General features: G+C 51.3%; 1 protein-coding gene across 1 annotated transcript in view; it reads left to right on the forward strand.

The window, feature by feature from the left end:
- adam10a (ADAM metallopeptidase domain 10a) overlaps window positions 1–16,013 on the forward strand; it is a 52,036-nt gene that overhangs the window by 13,940 nt on the left and 22,083 nt on the right. The window contains exon 3 of the mRNA XM_047042608.1: window positions 14,624–14,742. Within this exon, the coding sequence (XP_046898564.1) occupies window positions 14,624–14,742 (119 nt within the window). The remainder of the gene's footprint in view (window positions 1–14,623; window positions 14,743–16,013) is intronic.

The following is a 16,013-nucleotide window of genomic DNA, read 5'->3' on the forward strand; positions in this document are numbered from 1 at the left end:
CATACTTTCCAATAAAAGTACCAAAAGCGATGGAATGTTTGTTCTGGAGAATTCTGAGAATCTTTCTGTTCTAGGCAGCAGCACCAGCCTGCTGACTCACTACAAGAGCATGTGATGTTGGGGAGTAGTAGAGAGACTTAAGGTGCTGGTGCTGGTCAGCTGGTGCAGAAACAATGATGTGTGTGTGTGTGTGTGAGAGCATGTCTGTTCCACACAGCATAGCTTTTGGGGCGGGCCCTGCCGAGCTCTCTCCTCTCTCCACTCTCAGTGCTCCACAGAGCTCGGCTCATAGAAAGCCCTTTTGTACACCGACGCCCACATTGCCACTCCCCAAGCTTGCTCCAAAGGAAGGCCAGATCAGATGACCAGAGAGGGAGGGAGGCAGGCAGGGATGGAGGTAGTTAGGGTGAGAGGGTGGGATGGATGAAGGGAGGGCAGTTGGGAGAGGGAGGGAGGGAGGGAGGGAGGGAGGGAGGGAGGGAGGGAGAGAGGGAGAGAGGGAGAGAGGGAGAGAGGGAGAGAGGGAGAGAGGGAGAGAGAGGGAGAGAGAGAGAGAGAGAGAGAGAGAGAGAGAGAGAGAGAGAGCTCCCCCAGGACTGTGTTGAGGGAGAGATCACATGACAGAGCAGCACTGTTGTATTCACAACAACACCGTGGTATGAAGGGGCATTCCAGTTGGCTGAACTCATCACTCTATTGTGGCAAGTAATTCATATATGAATCTAAAGCCAGACCTTACCACACGTCACCCTCATTAAAACATGCCGGTCTAAAACCAAACGTGTATGTGGAGTTCACAGTCTGATTGGCGTAGACATGTGACGTGTCCGGACAATGTTGTGCTGAGAAACTGAATCTCTTTGTCTTTGTTCCTGCGTTTCATTCAAACACAGCCCTTTTCTGCTTACAGAAGGGAGCCTTTTGTCGGTCCCAGAAAATCAAAGTCTCAGTGTCTCCCTGGCCGCTGTTTATCCACGGTGCATGTTCCTTTGTGTGTGAGTGTGTGTTTGGACCCATTGTCCTGTCGTACCTATGCCGGGATTACCCCGGTAAACCGCAATGGAGCTGCATGCTAGAGGCCCACCAACAGCAGCTCCAACCCCTCTCTTTGCAGGCTGCAGCCTGGGCCTCGATCAGCCGTTAATGGAACCCCCCCAGCCCCCTGGAGGAGATAGCGAGGGGTTTTGTCTGTCGGTCTGTCATCGATTGTTTAGGATCAGTACCCACCCAGCCAGGGACCCTCCAGACCCCTTCGTACTGCAGGGGGGTTGCCCTGTGTGGGGCTCTTCCCTGTCTGGTTGTGGGTCCTGCGTGCTGGGCTTGGCCCCTCGTGCCTGGATCCCTGTGGTGGTCAGACACCCAGCCACGTGTTGCCCCACGCTCGGGATGACCCCCCATCGTTTAGATCAGTCAGCTGCTGCCCTTTAGCCCGGCTGTGTTGGACCCCTCAGGGTTGCAAAAACTCTCCTTTCTCTTTGTGTCACGATGTTGGTTTTGTCTGTTACATTTACATTGAGTCATTTAGCAGACGCTCTTGTCCAGAGCGACTTACAGTAAGTACAGGGACTTTCCCCCCCGAGGCAAGTAGGGTGACGTGCCTTGCCCAAGGACGCAACGTCATTTTTCACAGCCAGAATCGAACCGGCAACCTTCTGAGTAACAGCCCGACTCACTAACCGCTCAGCCATCTGAATCCCTGTGTGGGTTGGGTCGGGGGGGGGGCGTTCATAACCTTGGCTGTCCAATGGCCCACAGGTATGATATCCTGCCCTTGGATTCATCTTTCACGGCGCGGTCATGACTGACGGCGCCTGCCTCTAGACGCAGGGAGGCGGTGATAGACGGCCGACCCCGGCTTCATCCCCGTCAGCTGCCCGCCCGCTCCACAGCGCCTAGAAGCCCCCTGTGAGGTCTGTTGCTCTTCGTGCCCGAAACGACTCCGGCTCAAGCCCTGGTGATCATCACATCTGGTGCCCACGTTGATTTGTTTTCCTCATCGAGCATGGTCGCGACACAAGTTGGTCAGACGGAAGAAGGGCATACTTTCTTATGCAGTCGCCTGTTGGTTAGCTTAAAAGAGTTAAGCCTAGTTTATACTTTTGTCGCCGACACTTTGGAAATGGTCGCCGACGAAAAAAAAAGTGTCGCTACTTCGGCAAACAGTCGCCTGTGCTCAAGGTTCGCGTGACGTAAACAAAATCATTTTACCGTTACATTCATAGCTATGGTTACATTGTTTACGCTTTGTAGCCTAGGTGATCGATCAGAGAAAATGGCTGTAGCTAATTTTGAGAGGCATTATAAAGGTGTGGATATGTTCTAACTTGCACTGCCAATCTCTCCTTTATTCCTTCCATCTTAAACAGCTGTTGAACGTTCACTGAAAATTTAAAACAAAGCAGTCAACGACGCGTGCCGTCTATCTAGCCAATCAAACTTGCGCGACACAATGTGACGACATCAGCGCCAGTAGAAATTTCTCCTGGTAGGCGACACTTTCAAGCGACGGTTAAAAGTGTCGACCGTGACGCCATTTCTGTCGGCGACCTTTTCAAAAGTGTCTGCGACCTAAGTATAAATTGGGCTTTAGTGTTGGGATTTACGAGTGTAGCTCTTCCACCAGACGACTTCTCTTGTTTCCGATGGTGCTTTTGAACATTCAGTTGGCTTGGGGGCTGCTTTAAGCACAGCAGGACGTCCGCTCATGAGCAGAGAGGCAGACTTGTTGTGATGGGTCCTGTCGATGTGGCGCTCACTCTGCATGCCCATGTAGGCCATGTGTGTCGCAGCCCAGGGAGACCACTGCTACGTATGACTGGACAAGACCACAGCGCATCTGCAATGTGCACCCACATGCTTTGCAGTGAGGAAGCAGAGGGCAATAGCGGGTTTGTTGAAGCCCATCTCCTTTTCTAATTCCCCCCCCCTTCTCTCTCTGAGTCTCTCTGAGTCTCTCTCTGAGTCTCTCTCTGAGTCTCTCTGAGTCTCTCTCTCTTTCTCTCTCTCTCTCTCTCTCTTTCTTTCTCTCTCTCTCTCTCTCTCTCTCTGAGTCTCTCTCTCTCTCTCTCTCTCTCTCTGAGTCTCTCTCTCTGAGTCTCTCTCTCTGAGTCTCTCTCTCTGAGTCTCTCTCTCTCTCTCTCTCTCTCTCTCTCTCTCTCTCTGAGTCTCTCTCTCTCTCTGAGTCTCTCTGAGATTCAACTATCTGGCACAAATTAAGGGCTGTGTGTCTTTCAGAGGATGACTGGTGTGTGTGTGTGTGTGTGTGTGTGTGTGTGCGCCCCACCCCGGGCCCCAGAGCTCCATCACATGCTCCATGGCTTTATTGGTGTCTGGTCTCTGGCTGACACGAGCGTTGAAGGATGACCTGCCCCCGCGCCCCTGCCTCTGTCTGTGCACAGTTCAGATGGATACATCTGAATGGTTTAATTGCTTCTGCTCTCGATCAGTGCTATTTGTCTAAGCTGCAGTGACCCGGCAAGCCTCCTAAACATGGATACGGAACCAGCGTATCCGGCTCTGGGCGGGCTGGGCTTGATGACGATCATCCAGCTCCGGATGAATCTCCATGTTCCTATTATAAAAAATGTAAAAAAAAAAACAGTTTTGTTTTGATCCATTTGTGTTTCCAGGACATTTCCTTGAACATTGGAGTCGTAGAGCAGAAGATTTGATGTAAAACCACTTCATTTAAGTGCAGAGTACATTAACTGACTGTGAATCAGTCATTAGTGACAGTCACAATGTCAGTTGCTACACAATGTTACACACACTATACATTTAAGCGCAGATATTTAACATTCATTTACCTGTGACTTAAATGCTAATTACTTCACGCCTCGAAGCTCAAATTGTCTAAGCTTACAAATCACATTTCTGCTGGCTCCTCCTTATATGCAGGTCAGCTGTGTGTTGGCTAGTTCATTCTCATCTATGAATCCCATGTAGGTGCAGATGGTGGTTAGGCCTCATGTCTCCATCGCCTCCCTGTGAGATGAGATGGCTGTGGCCGTGACCAGGGCACCCCAGGGTCGATGCCTGGCAAGGTCTATCTAGTTATGAGAGGGGGAGCAGATTAAGTGATGAGGCCTCATTGATTGTTCTAGTGGCCATTAATAGTGAGTGAAGAGGCCCGAGTCTGTTGCATCTGTGCCAGACTGAATAACAAGTGGGGGAAGTGGCCGTAAATCTGCTCCCAGATCACCTCGGATGGTGCGAGGATCCACAGATCATCCCTGCCCATTTCCCTATCTCATTTCCTCCCTGCACTGTCCCTCCGTCATCATCACCTTCATCTTCGCTACCTTGTCTCTCTCTCTCTCTGTCTCTCTCTCTTCCTTCTCGGAATACTTATCTCCCACCATCTCTCCCTCTTCCTCCTGCCCAGTCAACATCATCTCTTCTCCCTCTCGCTCTCTCTCTCTCTCGCTCTCTCTCTCTCTCCATCTTCATCTTTCTCTCTTCCCTCCTTCCACCTGTCTTCCCCAGCAGCCTGGGCTGAGGAGATATTAATAGTGTGCTGAGTCCCTGAGAAGCTCAGGGAGAATCACCTGGTGTGTCTGACCAGGGCAGGTGGAGGAGTGACTTCTCCAGGGCAGGTGGAGGAGTGACTGCTCCAGGGCAGGTGGAGAAGGCACACAAGGCCAGGGCAGACGCAGTTCGGGGCTGCAGTGACGGCGTACTGTTATGGAGGCTGGCCGACGTCCTGACTGGAGCCCCTGTCGACTGAGAAACAAGGACCAGATCGTGAAACTGTAGTCGTCTCGTAGCATTTCAACACAAACACGGTCAGGTAACAGGGAGCACGGAAAACCCCAAGGTGTCGAGAGTCTGACCCCCGGCCTTGTGTCACGCCACGTGTCCCAGCCAACACGCCAGTCTTCCTGGCAGCTGGCGTGTCTTCTCAGCTGGGAGGCGGAGGGCAGGGAGTGTGTGTGTGTGCGTGTGTGGTGACAGGCCAGCTTGGGCGCTGGTTAAGACGGGTGACAGGCCCAGTGGGAGGCTGAGGGACATGTCGGTCGAGGTGAGGAACATCCAGGTCCGCCGCGCCGGGGGGTGATGTCACGGGGTATATCCTCTGAGCCGTCCTCTCCTCAGGATAGAAATGTGTGTGTGTGTGTGTGTGAAAGTGCCAATCTGTAGGGAAGGTGTGACCCGCAGATTATTGAGCATTAGTACAACGGCACGTCAGGGGATTAGAGGGGGATGGACTGGGTCAGGTGGGCAACATGGTTTATATGAAGGCACTAGCAGAATCACTTTGAAACGGTCCAAGTCAGCAGTGCACAAAAAGTCCCCTCGACTGTTTGAGCGGTGAACACAATCAGATGAATATCATATTTCACATCAGCACAACACAAAGTAGTCAGGTGAATATAGTCAATTGCCAGATGTATAAGGCTCATCGTGTTGGAGACTGCAGTCTGGAGTAAAGAGTCTTTCCAGCGATCCCTTGGATCCCATCGCTAGATGAGTCAGTGTGTGTGTGTGGGCTGAGGTGAGACGTCCCATGTGAGAGTCCGTCTGCCAGGTGGAAGGTCTCCTGGGGGCTTGGGAAGGAGGCCCAGAGCGCCACACCAGCTAGCTGCGGCTCTCTGCGGGCCGGCTTCGCTGCTCAACCCTGCCCCTGTTTTCGGAGGCAGGCAAACAGTCACATGAACCTCATGCGATGGCCTACCTACTCGACTGTCAAGAGTCTTACAGCATGAGGATTAAGGGCACACACACACGCTGTCATGTGCCTTTCTTTATAATCTGGGAGGAATGGGGTGGCTGGTAGCCAGGCGTTATCGTTGGCCTGTAACTGGATGATGCTCTGTAGGTCCTGTGAGAAGATGCAGTGTTTTAGGTGGGTTTAGGTGTCGATCGACAGACAACCGTGAAGCCCTCTGGGACATTGCTTGTAATGAGATGAGACTGTCTGTCTGTGTGTCCATCCAGTTCAGAGTTATCACAGGGCGGGGTCTGTCTCAAAGCTGCTGGGCTCGAAAGGAAAGTATTTGCTCTAGAATGACACATCCCAGCAAAGCCTGCCGTAGCCCTGTCATGTTTGATTTCCAGCCTGTTGCATCAAGCGGCCGTGATTAACCTGTGACAGTTGGCAGGGGATCAAGAGAGGGAAGAAATGTCCTCCCTCTCCGCCGTCTCCGTCTCTCTGTCTTTCTCTTCATCTCTCTCGCTCTCTCTGTCTTTGTCTCTTCGTCTCTCGCTCTCTCGCTCTCTCTCTCTCTCTCTCTCTCTCTCTCTCTCTCTCTCTCTCTCTCTCTTGCTCTCCCCCTCTCTCTCTCTTGTTTTCCCCCTCTCTCTCTCTTGCTCTCCCCCTCTCTCCCTCTCTCCATCTCCCCTTCTCCCGTCAGTAACACCCACTCTGGTAAATGTAAAAGGTGATGGGGGGACAGAGCTTTAGTCTGTAGAAACCCCGCCCGCCAACGCTGTTTTGACAGTGTGACTTCTGTCCTATTTCATTTTTAACTGTAGAAGGGGGAGGATTGTGTTCAGCTTATCTGGTTGATCTGATTCATGTTACTTGGAAAGGATTGATCCCAAAGAAAGGGAAGCAAGCACAATCAGATAGGGTTTCTCATATTGACAAATATTGAAAAACATACCGTACAATTACTCCGCTAAAGGTAACTCTGGATATGAAAGTGAAACTGTAAGCTTTCCATAAATTCATAAATATCACCTACGAAAGCTCCTCATTGCAAGTATTCGGTTTTGCTATAGAGCCCTATTTCACTTGTATATACCTGAAACTAAACCATTTAAGTGCCATTTTGATTGACTTCCCAGCCACTAAAGCAATACGCTAGTAGCCTGCACACGTCAGACATGAAGAGTGAAGCCCTGGTGTTTGGCTTGAAAGAGGTAGGAACTCTCTTGTCAGGACCGAACAAGTCGTGTCATGTTCAGGACCGCAGTTCACCGGAGGAGAGCTGTGTGCGTTGATACCTGGAACTACCCGGCCTTCTTCTTCTTTTAAACGTGCTTGGTTATGCACCACCATTCTCAGTCACCGGAAGCAGGGTGCTTAGCTGCCGTAGCGTAGGTGGAGCAGGCCTTTCATGGAGGCAGACGGCCTCGGTATGGAGATCCGGGAACGTCACGACGCGGAACTGTCGAGTTACTCGCTGACTCTACCGCCGTCCGTTTCCTCTGCTCTGGCAGCGACAGAAAGGCGTGGCCTATTGCGGGAGAGCCGATAAGGAAAGGCGTTTGAGTGTCGTCCCCGAACGCTGCCGTCGTGGAGAGCTGATAACGCTCCGGTGGCAGCGTGGTACCGGGCACGCTGGATGCGAGCAGGAGGAGCAGTGAGCAGGATGTTGGCGCTCTTTTTTCTGTTTCCTTTCCAGCCTGACCCCCTCCCCTCCCCCACGAGAGAGAGAGACTTGCCCTCCCTCCCCCCTCTCACTCCCAGGTTTCTCTGAGAGCCGGAATAAACTCTCTTCATGAATAGTCTACACAGGAGGGATCAGAATGGGATTCGATGACAGAGGTGGACCACAATGCGCTTTGACACGCGAGGGCAACAACACCCTGAAAGGCCCCTCCAAGCAAATGCTTTCTCTCGTCAGTCTTAGGCTTTTCCCCGGCTGCTCTCGTCCAGACTGAAGCCTCAGGTTAGCCGTCGCCCCTCACCCGCTCCCCGTCGGTCGTGGGGTGTCCTCTAAGGAGCGCGGGGGGGCGGCCCAGACAGGCAACCCCATGTTTGACCTGCTCACCTCATGTCAGGGGTGCTGGGGCTGGAAGGGGGTGACATACAAGCGCAGCTCGACATTTCCTCTAATAACACAAGGGGTTAGGGTTTCGCTGGGTGGGGAGCCTCTGTACTGAAACATTGCTAGAAGCGTGAAAGGACATCTGTGACTGTTGGTCAGGCAAACAATGCTATTTGAAGGTTCTGTGACTGTGTATTTTGTGTGTATGTGTGGGGGGGGGGGGGTTGTGTGTGTGTGTGTTGGTGTGTTGTGCAGGTCAGTCGGTTGACATTAGCTCGAAGCTTGCACAATTAAAGATAATATTGTGCTCGCCTTCTCCCTCAGCTCCGTTAAGAGAATGAGATAAACAAAATCATTACTGGGACCTGCATGGTTCAAGTGTTTCAATCAATTCTGCAGGGCGGCGCTGTGTTTCAGCCAAACAAACTGGTGAATACCAAATGTAGCCTTGAGCCCGAATGATTTGTTGCTGCCTTGAGCTTCAGGAGAAATGCCTTTTTGGATCGCAATCAAAGGCAGCATTCTGGACAACAAAGTATCTTTTCATATGAAATCGGTTTCACAGAACGCGTTAGGCCACATGATGCACCAGTGGGTGGACATTGTCCTGTGCATGAATGATGGCGCTTGTTGGTTGAGAGTGTTGGAAAGGGGCCAAGTGACCAAGAGGAAACAGGTAAGAGAGGGTTGCTGTGAGGGAGAACCCCAAAAATATAAATACGTCTTTTCTGTTTGTCTTTTTCAGCGAGTCCATGACACCCGCACGCAATCAATGTAACAAAACGCTCGCCGGGATAGTGCAATTAATCTGCTTTCGGCAGTACGCGGCCCTTTGAGACACAGTGTGACAGACGGTTTCTCTCGCGCACACTCGCACTCCAAAGGCAGTCGCCGAAATCAGTCAGGAGATCGTCTTTGTGTGGCAAGTCTGTGGAGCTTGACGGCAGACTACGCGTCTGACTGCGCCTAGATGGAGGGAAATGGAGGAAGGGCGACAGCGACTTCATGTAGCAGTTTTCAAGAGGTGATTGGGAGGCTGTTGGCCCAGCCAGACGGAGGATGGGCGGAGAAGGGACAGGAAGGACAGGATACGGGCGGGGTTCGGGGGCTGCATCCTGCATGACGTCATCATAGCTCCGCATTGCCGTTAAAGGTCACGCGGGCGGCGTAACTAAGCGACGGCGACCGCGACGTTTGACGTCACAGCGATGGCCGCGTCCGTGACCTGTGGAGCCTTTCCCCCGTCTGGGCTCACAACGAGAGCGCGCTACTCCTGCCTCACCGGCTTTGCGCGCATGCGGAAAGATGCGCAAATGTCTGTCATCTCTGGTACGTGTCTAGGAATCGGCGTGAAGCGGATAGGGAGCGCTGGCAACGCCTCCGGGCACAGATTGGGATGCGGCGCGCCCTCAGGAACACGCGTGCCTCTGGAGTCGCGGCCCCTGCCTCGGCACAGCTCGACGAGACCACGGACAGGATTGTCACGACCAGGGAAGGGGGGGGGGGGGGGGGAGGGGGCAGCGGGCGTTTTTTCCACGGCAACAGCCGAGCCATTAGAGCTGGATCCTGCCCTAGCAACAGTGCGGCAGGATCAGAGTTTAACCAGGGGCTCAGAAGGGAAGCCGGGGGAGAGGGCGGCGCGAATGCATTAACCCCTCGCTGTCCTCTCCTCACGGCCGGGCGGACGCACGCAGCTACCAGCTGCCGGTCAGGAGCGCTGTCGGCTGCTCAGAGCAGCCCGTCTGTGGGCCAGCGGAGTGACGACCCGTTCCTACATACCTTCCCCCATGCCTGGCATGTATGTACATTGGCCACACTGCGCATGCAGACACACACACACACGCAGACACACAGAGGGGAGGTTACGTACGCGTGAATGCACACACGCAGGGAGGTCACACACACGCAGGGAGGTCACACTCATACACACACACAACCCATTTGAAAGGGCCTCTCAGGTAAGGAGGAGTTGGATGTCCTGCTGGTTATTTCTCTGTCGTGTTGACCCACTTTGACGTGATAATTACACACACTGTATACTTAACAGTACGTGCTCACTTTGTGCTCTTTGAACTACATAAGCTTTAGCCAGTCTTTAGACTTCAAATGTGTTCTGCTGCACATAGGTTTTTTACCTAATGCAGTTTTCATCCATTAGCTTATTCCTTTTTAAAACCAGGGTTGATTGAATCAGTTCAGTTTTTTTTTTCACAGAGAGATTAGGAATGAGGATGTCATCAGTTTAGTGCGATTATCGTAAACCCACATGTGCTAGAGTGGACCGGTGTTCTGATGTTTTGCGTTTCCGTAAATCGTTGGCAGCCAGCTTGCAGGGTTTGTGATTGAGGGAGGGAACCCACAGTTCCACGGCGCCAGGCCACCGAGAGACAAGCTGCTCGTTGGAAACCCAGAGTGTCTTTAGACACAATGGGGATGCTAAGCCTGCCCAGTGGCACGCCGCTCCCCGGGGCCCCGTGGAAACCAAAACAACTTAAATATAGAAATGGAGTAATTCGGGCGTTCACAGTGGCTGCACTTCATCATGTCTCTGTCTGCGTCCCTGTCAAGTTCAATCGGGTCACTTTTCCTGACCCATACTGTCAGCTCTGGGAGGGCTTGAGTTCCCGGTCTGTTTCTATGTAGCCGTAGCTGTGTTGATGACGGGCCGTGCACAGGCCTCCCGCTGAACCAGCTGAGCTTTGTGAGAGTCCTGCCCCTGGGGGGGAACCCCGCTACTCTCAAGAAGAGGAAGTGCCACCCATGCATGCGTCGCATCCTTAACTCGGCATGAACCCACTTCATGCTCATGATTTTGAACCACACCTGCCACCCCCCTCCCCTCACCCCCCACTCCTCTTTGAAACTGCACCGCCCATCTCCTGCTCTGCACAGTTTGCCTGTGATGGCTGGTTAGTAAAGGCTCACGTCACACCCAGATGTCTTCCTGCCGCCGTCGACACTCTACTATAAATACTGCTCCCCGCCTGAAAAGCGACCACTTTCTGTGGCCACGTTCTTCATCCGTCTAGCTCTGTGTGCGTGCATGCGGAATACGTAATGTGGTTAACGGGTGCTCTGGTGTAGCTCGAGACAGCGGGGCTAACGAGAGAACGTTCCAGATCGTACGCAGTCAGCTTCCTAATCGGCTCATGACCAAACTCGATCTAATGTTTCTTCTGTCCTCGTGCAAGTACACAAGAAGTATCCCCCCCCCCCCTCCCCCCGACCTGTTGCATCGCAAACCTACAGATATGGCATTGTCCCTTTTGTACAGTGAGGTCCAATCACTCGCACACACACACAAAGCATTGAGCTTTGCTCTCTCTCATTCAGCCCAGTGCTACAAGCAGTCAGAGAGCAGAGCTGAAACCTATTGTCCCCATGGCTCTGCCAATCCTGCAGTGTTTGCTGCGCTAACCTGAGGGAGACCAGCGTCAGAGGCGGCCCCTTATTGGACTGAACCGTTCCTGACAGCCAATGAGCGCACCTGTCCCTGTGCTGTCTTCATTCCACTGTGGTGAGCTGCTCCGGTTGGTCTGTCAAGGCTAAGTGTTGTGTGGTAATTGAGTGTGTTCCCACCGTGGGGGCTGGGAGGGAAGAGACGCTCAGTAATGGCTGTCTGAGTCACTTGGTGAGAGGAATTAGCATCATTTCCAGCAGCGATCTGAAGAGGCTCCAATAGGGAGGGGTGAGCAAGCCAATCGTTTCACCTCTCATAGGCTAACCTCATTTTGGACTGGCTAAAAGGTGTGTCGAGTGTGTGTCTACGTTCCTGTATGTGTGGGCACGTGTGTGTGTGTGTGTTGTAGAAGAGACTCATAGAGGTGACCCCGCCTCCATAAAAAAAAAACTACTTGGATGGCATAGATGGTTTTTTACGCTAGGTTAATCCTTGAATATTCCAGTGCAGTGCCCGAAAAGGATAGACCAAAGGAACTCTCCTTAGACAGCTGATGAATCTGACAGAACTTTATTGACTGTCAATTTGAGTAATAAAAAGAAAATTACAAATCAAAACGCCACTCGTAAGCCCACTTTCAGAGCCTGTCAGAAAACCCACCAGAGTGAGTTGAAAGATGGTTCCAGCACACAGCTTAATAAGCACACCCAAATGCACTGTCCCCGGCTCTGCCTGTCATCTGGATAGACAGAGCTCTCGAACCAGGAACGGCCACCGGCACGAGCGCAGCATGCTTCCGAGACTCAGTAGCTCCAGAATGTCAGGGTGAGTAATACTCGTGTTAGGTATTTGAGTCATGAGTGTGAGTGATTACTACCACCCCAGCAGTGGCCCCAGCACAGCCCACCATACAGTGTTTGCAGGACAGTGTCAGGGCGGGGCCTGGAAGTGGAGTGCAATCATAGGAGTGTTTGCACAGCTAAAACAAACCCACACAGAGGTCTGGGGTAGTTGGGTCCAAGTAGGTTATCAGTAGACTGTTCTGGTTTTCCAGTAACACCCACACAAACCGCCAAGGAAAATCCTATTGTTTCCCCTGGTCTGATTTTGGCCGGGTTAACGTGGCTTCAGGTTTAGGCAGGCTGTTATTTTCTGATTTTCTCCTCACGCTTTGTGTCGCTGTGGCCTTGAGTGTGCTGCCCACCTGCTCTCCTGCCTCCCCAGAATGCTTGTTAGGCTCCAATCACACACAGGGGACTGAATGCAGTGTGAGTGCTACAGGGCTGGCCCGCGCTTAATTAAAGAGCTGAAGGTGTCTTCTGTTGTGGTTCCCACACCTGTCCCCCTCACTTCCACCCTCCATCTGTCTGTTTCTGTCTGTCTGATCCTACTGTCTGTCTCCCTTATCCTACTGTCTGTCTGCCCTATCCTACTGTCTGTCTGCCCTATCCTACTGTCTGTCTGCCCCATCCTACTGTCTCTCTGCCCTATCGTACTGTCTGTCTGCCTTATCATACTATCTGTCTGCCCTATTCTACTGTCTGTCTGCCCCATCCTACTGTCTGTCTGCTTTATCCTACTGCAGTGTTTCCCACACATAGACTAATTTGTGGCGGTGCGCCACAGAATCAACACCGGCCGCCACACATTGCGTATCGTAAACATTTTTTTTATAGCTATTTAGGTTAAAACACGGAGCATATTCGTTCAGCTGCATTTCTTTTCCCCCGCTCTCCCTCCGTCTCTCTGTTACTGATGCGTCTTTCCCACATATGCACACAGTCACAACATCAGCACACGTTAGCAACAATGCATACAGTACATATGCCGTTCTAGTAAGACCGACAGCTATATCAGCGAGCCTTCAGCATTAGTGCCGTAGCTAAAAGTCGAGGAAAGTTGAGGCTACTTTTCGCTAGGTACCTTACTCACATTTACATTTAGTCATTTAGCAGACGCTCTTATCCAGAGCGACTTACAGTACTCGAAGTTTCCCCTTCGTTCTTTTGGTGAGAAGTCTCAAGAGCTAGCTACTTACTCGGCGTCATGGAGCCGACCAGTTAAATAGTTGTTTAGCACTAGCGTTGCTACATGCATAATGCAGAAATGATATGTTAGTTGTTGTTAATTTGTGAAGGTGTGAATCATTTTGGATTAATATTTAATGTAACAAATTATTAACAAATTAACTGTGTAACGAATTATTAACGAAGGAAATATTACGACCCCCCCCCCCCCCCCCCCCGTCTGACAACCCCCACCCCTCCCCGCCACAATTAGATTTCTAATCTGTGGGAAACACTGTACTGTCTGTCTACCCTATCCTACTGTCTGTCTGCCCTATCCTACTGTCTCTCTGCCCTATCCTACTGTCTGTCTACCCTATCCTACTGTCTGTCTGCTTTATCCTACTGTCTGTCTGCCCTATCCTACTGTCTGTCTGCCCCATCTTACTGTCTGTCTGCCCTATCCTACTGTCTGTCTGCCCTATCCTAATGTCTGTCTGCCCCATCCTACTGTCTGTCTGCCCTATCCTACTATCTGTCTGCCCTATCCTAATGTCTGTCTGCCCCATCCTACTGTCTGTCTGCCCTATCCTACTTTCTGTCTGCCCCATCCTACTGTCTGTCTGCCCCACCTGTTTATGTATAGTTCTTCTGCCATTCACAGCCTCTCCTTATCTCCCCTCTCGTTGTCCAGAATGTAGTCTTGGATCCGTGTTTACAGGTCCAGGCTCCGTGAGGGGAACCTTTATCGGGTAGTTGCCTTCAGCAGGGATGCCCGCATCAATTACTGCTGCCATTTGTCACCCTGCATGAGAGCTGAGGGGAGGGAGGAAGGGGGGAGGGGGCAGATTATTTTCTCTTCCAACGAAGAGAAACCAAAAATGAGACTGAGACATGGCTTTCTAGTCCCATGAACGGGCTGTACTGATGAACAAGCAGTAACATGCGCAGTAGTCTTCTTTATTAGTTTGAGGATCATCCAGGGGAAGGATTAAGAAATGTTACTCTGTACCAACGATTATGAGTCGGCATCCTGGATGATTCATCTCCACCACGATGAAAGGAAACTCGATATGCTTCCTGTCCCAGTGCAACTTCAGTCAAAACCTTTTGTGTGGGAAATGGAGCAATATGATCCTACAGGAGTCAGGGCAAGACGGCATCAAATGATTGACCTGATGCTCTCTGAGAGTACGAGAGAGGTGTAAGACATGGCCTCCAGTCATGCCATTAGGGATTCTTAACAGCCGTGGACGTAAAGAAAATCACGACCAAACCCCCCCCCCCCCTTTTTCAAATGTCTTCCAGAACCACACTATTCAATCTGATCGAAAGGGATAACGTTGTCGCTGTAGCTGTTGTGGTGACATCTCCTAATCCTTCCATCTTTTCGAATCAGATTGATGGCTCAATCCCGCGGGGACGTGCGTCGGTGACGCGGGGCATTTCTGCGGCTGTGTAAATGTTGTGTTCCCCCCCCCCCCCCCCTCCTTCTCTCGTAGGCATTTCAACCTGCGGATGAGGAGAGACTCCTCCCTCTTCTCTCCAGACCTGGTGGTGGACGTGTCAGGAGAAGAGGCCCCCTACGACACCTCCCACATCTACTCCGGAGAGATCTTTGGTAGGTCCAGAGATCAGATTCGGGATGGGGAAGTGACGGCGTTGCCATCATGGCGTGGGCACAATTAGCAGATGATAGTTACTAGGGCAACGTCGCTCCTAGCCAAATTTGGGTTATTCACTTTAGCATTTGTCTGCGTAGGCGGTTGGGATGTGAAAGCCAGGACCTGTTGTCGCTGTTTCTTGTGTTGCCGCTTCAGAAAGGTTGTTTACGCGTGTGTAGGATCACATTTACATTACATTGGTCACTGATCATAACAACGAGGTAGTCCCAAACATTGCAAGCAGCCAAAACCTGAAGCATGCATTGTGAAAAACTAAACAAGTGCCAAAGGGAAGACACATAAGAGCATGCAGTTATACAAGTTACAAATTAAAACAACATGAACCCCAAAAAGTGCAAGACTGTACCTGTAGAAGAACAATCAACAGTAAAATATTTCACAGCGAGTACAAGAGTTCAAGAGCTAATTTCGTTATAACTAACCTACAAGAGCAACAAGTCTCTCAATAAGAGTCATTGTGATCCTGGAGGAAACTAACATCAGGTCCAGCCAAGCATTCCTAAGTACCGTTGTACTCCCGGAACAAGTGCGTTTTGAGCCTTTTCTTGAAGGTGGGGATACAGTCAGTGTCCCTGATGGAGGTGGGGAGACAGTCAGTGTCCCTGATGGAGGTGGGGAGCTGGTTCCACCATTGGGGGGCCAGGCAGGAGAAGAGCTTGTGTTGGGACTGGGCGGTTTTAAGTGGTGGGACCACCAGACAGTTGTCAGAAGAAGACCGTAGGTGACAGGTGGGGGTGTAAGGCTGCAGGAGAGACTTGATGACTTGATTAGTCAAGTTATGTCCCGTCCCCCCCACACACTTGCTTCCAGCTGAGCTCTGATGACCAGGAAAGAATCATGGTGTGTCAGAATCAGAATCAGAAGGGATTTTATTCGCCATGAGTGTTTGCACAAACAAGGAATTTACTTTGGCAGGGAGGTGCATACATTAAACATATAGGAATATTGGAACTTAAATATTTGGACTAACTATACAAAAGGAGCAAAGTCTAGCTAATACTAAGGGGGGTCTAGGTAATACTAAGGGATACAAAATAATATAAAATAAAATATAAGTAGCCCTAATTAACAATCTAACCTAAAAATACAGGTCTTGTCATCTGTGTGTTGAGCTCCCAGCTCCCTGCTTCCCTGTTCCGGGATGTGGTCCTCCTTGCCCGGCAGACTGAGCCCTGATCACATGAGCTCCATCCAGACCAGGAGAGAG

Source organism: Hypomesus transpacificus, chromosome 19, assembly GCF_021917145.1.
Source record: "Hypomesus transpacificus isolate Combined female chromosome 19, fHypTra1, whole genome shotgun sequence".
NCBI classification, from domain to species: domain Eukaryota; kingdom Metazoa; phylum Chordata; class Actinopteri; order Osmeriformes; family Osmeridae; genus Hypomesus; species Hypomesus transpacificus.